At 52.5% G+C, this 6,850-nt stretch overlaps 2 protein-coding genes across 2 annotated transcripts; both read right to left on the bottom strand.

Annotated features, from left to right (window-relative positions):
* Window positions 1–481: 481 nt before the first annotated feature.
* LOC309891429 (gastrin/cholecystokinin-like peptide) lies at window positions 482–940 on the bottom strand. Its single transcript, XM_082785796.1, has 2 exons — window positions 718–940; window positions 482–606 (listed from the first exon to the last, which is right to left on the bottom strand). Exons 1-2 carry the CDS (start codon window positions 917–919, stop codon window positions 488–490), a joined length of 321 nt encoding a protein of 106 aa, XP_082641922.1. The 5' UTR covers window positions 920–940; the 3' UTR covers window positions 482–487.
* A 4,990-nt stretch (window positions 941–5,930) lies between these two features.
* Window positions 5,931–6,847, bottom strand: LOC309891428 (eukaryotic translation initiation factor 1; the record flags this gene model as incomplete). Its single annotated transcript, XM_082785795.1, has 3 exons — window positions 5,931–6,152; window positions 6,506–6,607; window positions 6,752–6,847. Coding segments are annotated over 3 exons (243 nt in total), but the record flags the coding sequence as incomplete, so codon positions are not given.
* Between the last annotated feature and the right edge of the window lie 3 nt (window positions 6,848–6,850).

Genomic DNA, 6,850 nt, shown 5'->3' with positions numbered 1-6,850 from the left:
CCCTGGGAGCCGTCACGGCTGCAGCAAGGGGCGATGCTCAGCCTGTGCTCGAGGCTGGGGGGAGCTGCGTGTGCCAGGATGAGACCCCCACCGCCACACCTGGGCAGCGTCTGGGCTGACTTTTAAAGCAAATGGTTTTAAAACTCTTTCCTGCCCACCACATAGCTGTAGCAGCACTGCTGGGGGGCTGCTGGCAGCGAGTGTCTCAGGGTGTAGCTGTCACTCGCGCCAGCTCTGTCCCTCGCCCCCAGCTGTGCCCTGTCCCTTATCCAATAAATGTGAAGAGCTGAAGCAGCTCCCGTGTGCTGTGTCTGTAGCTGTGTGTTCCTGCTGTGCCCTGCGCATCCCCTTGGGGTTGGGGATTGAGCCACCTGCCCCCAGCTTTTCCCAGCAAAGAGCCCAGCGGCAGAGGCTGTAGTGCCAAAGCTTTATTGCAGCAAGAAAGATGCACCAAGGGTGCCAGTGCTCTGCACGGCGGAGGCGATGCTTATGCAGCTGAGTCTTCGGTGCTCCGGCGGCCGAAATCCATCCAGTCGGAGTAGTAGTGGTCGTGCAGGGCCTCGTCCCCCTCGTCCCCCTGCACGAAGCCCTTGCGGTCTCTCAGCTCTGCTGGGACAAAGGGAGCGGGGTCAGAGCCACCCGGGACCGGGGCTGGGCTGTGCCTTATGGGGTTCCCCTGGGGCTGCCCACCCTGTGCCGCCCATGGGACCGTGGTACCTGCAAACATGTGGGGAAGGAAGCGGGAGATGAGGTGCTGCTGCTGCTCCTGGGACAGGGGCTCAGGCCAGTCCCTCCGGACCAGGCTGGTGGGGAGCCGCCGGGGGTCCCCCACGGCACCCGGTGCCTCTGCGGCTGGCCGGCACAGGCAGGCAGTGGCCACGACGGCGAGGATGAGGCCGACGAACACCTTTCCCTTCATGGCTGTGGAGAGAAGGGGAAGGGGAGCAGAGGGGCTGCACCCCCAAAGTGAGGCCAGCAGCTCGGTGGGGTGCTCATCCCCAGCGCACGGCTGGTCCCCAGCCCCGCTCCAACCATCCTAACTGGTCCCCAGGTCTCCCTGTCCCCCTGTCCAGTCCCCAGGTCCCCCTCCATGCGTCCCAGCAGGTCCCCGTGTCCCCACCATCCCTCCCAGGTCCCTCTCCAGCCCTCCCAGCTGGTCCCCAAGTCGCCCCGCATCCATCTCAGGTCCCCCCCCCATCCCTTCCAGCCTCTCCCCAGGTCCCCCCATCCTTCCCCATGTCCCCCCCCATCCCTCCCAGCCTCACCCCACGTCCCCCCATCCCTCACCTGCTGGCTGCAGGACTCGGGCTCACCTGCAGCCGAGCCCGGCCCCGCTTTTCAAGGCGCCCCCGGCCTCGCTCCTCCCCGGGAGGGGCGGCCCCGGCCGGCCCCCGCCGCGCCCCGCAGCACCCCCGGGGCTCCGGGGCGGCTTCTGCGGGGGGAACCGGGGGTGCAGAGGGGTACACACGTTTGTACAGACACATACACACACGTGTACATACACACACATGCATGTATGCACATACACACACTAGATTAGTGGTAAAGTTGGCAGTGCTGAAATTAATGGTTGGACTTGATCTTAGATGTCTTTTCCAAGGTAAATGATGCTATGATTCTATACACACGTGTATATATGCACACGTGTATTCGTACACACATGTATGCATACATACACATGATATATACATAGAAATGCACATGTTTAGTGGTAAACGTAGTGCTAAGTTAGTGGTTGGACTTGATCTTAGACGCCTTTTCCAGCATAAATGATTCTATACACATGTGCATATACACATATGAACACTCACATCTAGACATACATGTACCTACACACACACGTCACATATACACATGTGAATACACATATATACACAGACATACATGCATGTGTTTAGTGGTAACCTTGGCAGTGCTAAGTTAGAGGTTGGACTTGATCTTAGACGCCCTTTTCAAAGTAAATGATTCTATGAGTCTATACACACAGAGACACAAACATATAGGACATACACACATACATAGACATACACATAGTCCACTTTTGCCCACACACACTTTTTAACACATACAGTTATGTGCACATATATCACAGTCACAGACTAGCTTGAGTTTTATATAGGTATAGATACATAGCTATGTGTATACATGCAGAGCTTGATACACACTCTTTCTCTCGCTCTCGTACAGCAATATCGGTACAGAGATACATGTACGTATATTTACACACACAAGCATACAATGCCACATGCACATTTATAAATATACCTATACGTGTGTTTTTATATGCATGGTCTTATACATATGCACATATATAAATAGAGGTAATGACATAAAGACATATCTGTGTGCCTGCACACATGTGTTTATATGGCTGGAGACTATGGCAATTAGCCATGGTAGTATGTAGGTGTACAAAGTGTATTTCTTTAGCTAGCTACCTGTGTGTATGGCTATAGGCACAAATGTATGTGTGTGTGATTAGCTACACAAATATACACATACATTTATTTATTTATGCACATAAAAATGGCTCTAGGTATAAATATTGAATATGCTTATAGATATACTGGCTCTCTAGATACACATCTATAGGCATACATGCATAGATAGTTATGCATAAACAAATACAGCTATAGTTATACAGAGCAAGAGGCAGACCAAGAGTGTGTGTAGGTTTGGTTGCATGGAACCTTTATCGATCACTATCAAGCTATAAATATATATATGTATATATAAAGATACATTGATTTATGTACAGAAATGCATAGAAAATTATATGTATACAGCTAGATGTACCACTGTGGTGAGCTACAGAAACAGACACAACGCTATAGTTGTACCATACATATACCCATGCACACAGCTCTATACGCAAACGTACGGCCAGGGCCATGTGCACCATAAAGGATACACACACACACAAAAAAAAAAAAAAGATAGAATCATAAAGGTTGGAAAAGCATGCAGATATTAATGTTTATTTATACAGATTAAAACTACAAGGGGTGATTTTTTTTCCCTATGCATGCATACATGTAGACAGCTGCACATACATGCGTGTACATGTTTCTATGGCTGCAGCATATGCAGCACAGGTGGTGTGTGTGTATTTACAAGCATCATGCACAGCTCATGCTTTTTACATGCATGTGCTGATTTTCATGAATAGCTGCCCCACAACCTCCCCAGCCCCTTGCTGGGCTCTACGATGGGTGCTGGGGGAGCAGCATGTAGCTGGGGTGCTGGATGAGAGCACCCTGCCACGTGCTCCCCTGTTGGGCCTGCCACATGCACGGACCCCTACAGCTGGGGGGGAGACCCCCATCCAAGGGGAAGCTTTTGGGGGGTCCCAGGAGCTCGGTGGGGCATAAACTGGGGCAAAACACTGGGTCTGGTATTTCCTTTTGTCATCAATAACTCCTCTCATGTTTACCCTCAGCCCGTTGTGTTTGTAGAGGACATTTGTGTCACTCCTGCCATAAAAGATGTGTCAGTGATATGCTATGGATTGGGCACACGCCGGAGCTTTGCTGCCTGCCCTTGCCCCCTGTGCCGTGTTTGCAAAGCTCAATATTCGCCCTCTTCAAATAAATAAACCTGAAACAAACGGGCTTTGAATGGGCAGGAAAGCACCAGAGCCTCGGCACCTCCAGTGCTCCGCAGCAATCGATGGCTCGCTCCCCGGAGCATTTTTTACAAGGAACAAACAAATTGTTTTGCAATTTCTGGCTTTTAAAGGCTCGATCCGGGCCAAATGAGCCGTCAGGGTGACGAGGGCACGGCGGCTGCTTCCTGCAGCCCATCGGCTCGGCGGCACCTTGACGCATGTTTGCAGAGTGACCGCGGGTGCTCGGCTCGTTCCCTTCTCCCAGCATTGTCCGGCTGTTTGCTCCATCCCACCTGGACATCCCAAAAGACGCCGTGGCAGTGACCATCCATGCTGACTGTGTCACCGTGTCCCTTGCCAGCTCCCCGGCCTCAGCTGTGCCCACCAAGAGAAGCGGGGTTGCAGCAGAGCTGGCAAACGGCAGCGGGGAGCACGCCCGGCTCAGCACCCCCGAGCTGGGTTTGCAGAGCAGTGGTTGTGCTGAAGGGAGAAGGTTCCGGACATCAAAATGGAGAGCAGGAGGGAAGGGAGGAGAAAATGAGTGCAGGAGCAAAGCCCAAAGCTGAGGACATCCAGCACTGAGCCTCAGCACCCCGCCTGGCTGGTGACCCCGCAGTGAAGGAAACTGAGGCACGACCAGACCAGATCTGGGCGCGTGTGGTTGTGTCCCGAGGAGGTTTGATGGCCTCAGATTTCATTCCTAACCCCACGGCTTAAACACCCCATGTTCTGTTAGCTACAGGGGCTCTGTGAAAAGCTCCACCAAGCACGAGAGCCCCCCAGGAGCTCAGGCAGGCAGCAAGGCCGAGCCTCACCGCCGCCTGCAGGCGCTCTGCCAGGAGCAGGCAGGGCACGAGGGCACCCGCTGTCCCCCTGCACTTCGTGTGATTGCAGCAAACTGGTGGCTGAGAGCAAAGTCTCACAGGGAAGTAAATGGTGGCAAAGAGGGCTGAGCGCCGCACAAAGAACCCAGGCTAAGGCAGGAGCTTCACAGCAGCAAGCAAACGAACACGGCTCGGCTCTTAGAAAGCTGCCAAAACCACAAGAGGCCCCCCTGGGGATCCGCTGCTGGGCAGGGTGTAAGCACCCCCAGCACGCAGGGTGCAATGCAGCAACACCCCCCTAGTGTGGGACACAGCCACCAGCAGCGCTGCAGGGGGAAACACAAAGATTTCTGCTCGTTTCTGGGGATTTTAGGACATTTCACGTTGCATTTGCCCACCCCCACAAGGAGGGCTGTTGTAAAATTGTTCCCTCGTGGCTTGTTCGGTGGCTCCGAGGCACAGAGGGAGGAAGGTGCTGCACCCCGCCGGGGTTTGTGTGCCTGTGGCAGCGGTTGCTGGCCGGAAGCAGGAGCGCTGACTTTGCAAACCTCGCAAGCAACAAGCATGAGACCTGGTGCGAGGGTGAACAGGCCCCAGCCAAGAGGGAATGACTCAACAGCCGCTTTGGGGCTGTTTACTTCAACTTTGGCCAGGGAGGAGGAAGCGCAGCGCCACAGCTGCTCTGCCTTCCCCTTCCTGCACCGGGTCACACTAGGACACGCGGCCCAAGGCAGCGCAGAGCGCCCACCACCCCGCTTCATCCTCCCACCAGGCTCCAACTCACACAGCAGCAGAAGCTGCCAGTCCCCCAGAGCCACCACCTCTTTAAAGCAAAGCATTTTGGCTCCGCAACACAACCGAATCCACCCATCAAGTGCTTTTGAAAACCATTTTTATTTAAATAAGACTTTAAATACATTACATAAAACATTAAAAATGAAACCAAAAATCTGTTACTTCACAGGGCATTAGGCAGCAGTTGCTAGTAACACGTAAGCTCTGCAGCTCTATCTACAACGATACTTGTTACATTAGTCCAAAATTGATCCCTTGTCAAAAGTTTAACCCAAGGTACTGGTTCCAAGTACACTGCCCGGTATCTTTGGGCTTGTACGACACCAGCACCTGCCAGGCCGGAATTGCAGGCATCCAGCCTTGAAGTCACTCTTCAGTCACTCTTCTCGTTCAAAAGTCAAAATTTTTCCCCAAATCCCTCTACCACCAGGAGCAAACACTGCCTAGAGTGAAGGTCCTGTCTCCCCAGGCCATGCCACAGCTCGCGCTCAATGCCTCGCTCCGCGTGGGGCTGCAGGAGGCACCGCCAGTTACCGTCCATGGAAACGGAGGAGCCGCTGGACTGAGGAGAGATCCGGACGGTCTCTGGACTGACAGGCCGAGTCCCTTGGCTTAACTTGGAACATCTGGTTACTTTTAGCTTCAGGCCGGGCAGTGCCAAACGCCCGATTTACCTCTGTTAAATGAGGGACAGCAAGACGAGATAGCATGGGCTCGTGTCAGTTTATTACATCACTGAATTACACTAGTCCAGACTGAACAGTGGACCCAAGATTGTTACATTACACAAACCGGCTGGTTTTAAACTTATGACAAGGGACAGATGGGAATTTCATTGTAAGGAAATCTTCTTGCATAAAGCTTCAGTGACCCACAGGCACTTAAAACCCATGGACTTTCAGCTGGTCGTCTTTAGCCAGTCCAATCTGCAAGAAAAAAAACGCACTTTAAAGCACTTCAAACCAGACAGGACTCCACGGAGATCCACACACTGCGGATGCTGTAGAACCGTCAAATCTCTGCTCCCCCCGAAGCATGGAATAAAAGCTATCCTGCAACTGCAAAACCTTGTTGGACAACATATTATTTAAGAAATTCAGTAAGAAGAGAAAGAGCGTCCTCCATCAGTATGTTTTAAAGACAGGAAAATGAGAATCTGCCTCCATCAGCGTGGTATCTTAAAGCCAAGAACATAAGAACCTGCATCACGATTAAAGTAAAAAGTCACATTTAATGTAAAAATTAGCTAGCACGTGTACCAGAACAAAACAAACCCTACCTCTACGAGGAACTGGCATATGTTCTTGCGCTGGTCACCTTGCAACTGAATCACTTCTCCATATTCAGGGTGTTCGATCACAGTACCATTGCAGGCAAATTTCTGGAGGAGGGAGAAAAAAAGAACGGAAAAAAAAAGATTTTTAGCAGGAAAAAGGCAAAACCTGCCCCCGCAACTCCCCACCACCACCCCCAGCAGCCGCCGCCCGGCTCCCTCCATCTGGCGACGCCCCGGGGCTGCACCCACCTTCTTGAAGGCCTTCACCAGTTTCTTTTTATCGTAATCATCCGCGATGCCCTGGACAGTGGTGAGGGTCTTCCTGCCGTTCCGCTGCTGGATCCTTAT

This window comes from Aythya marila, assembly GCF_965140915.1.
Source record: "Aythya marila genome assembly, contig: HAP1_HAP1_SCAFFOLD_1211, whole genome shotgun sequence".
Lineage (NCBI taxonomy): Eukaryota > Metazoa > Chordata > Aves > Anseriformes > Anatidae > Aythya > Aythya marila.
The sequence above is the reverse complement of the archived record's forward strand: the minus strand, read 5'-3'. Positions and strand labels throughout refer to the sequence as shown.

Bases quoted from the DNA above. Each gene is read 5' to 3' on its own strand.
- LOC309891429 (XM_082785796.1), bottom strand. From the start codon at position 919: ATGAAGGGAAAGGTGTTCGTCGGCCTCATCCTCGCCGTCGTGGCCACT. The intron at 607-717 runs GTACCACGGTCC...TTGTCCCAGCAG, and splicing joins CCTTCCCCACATGTTTGCAG to AGCTGAGAGACCGCAAGGGC.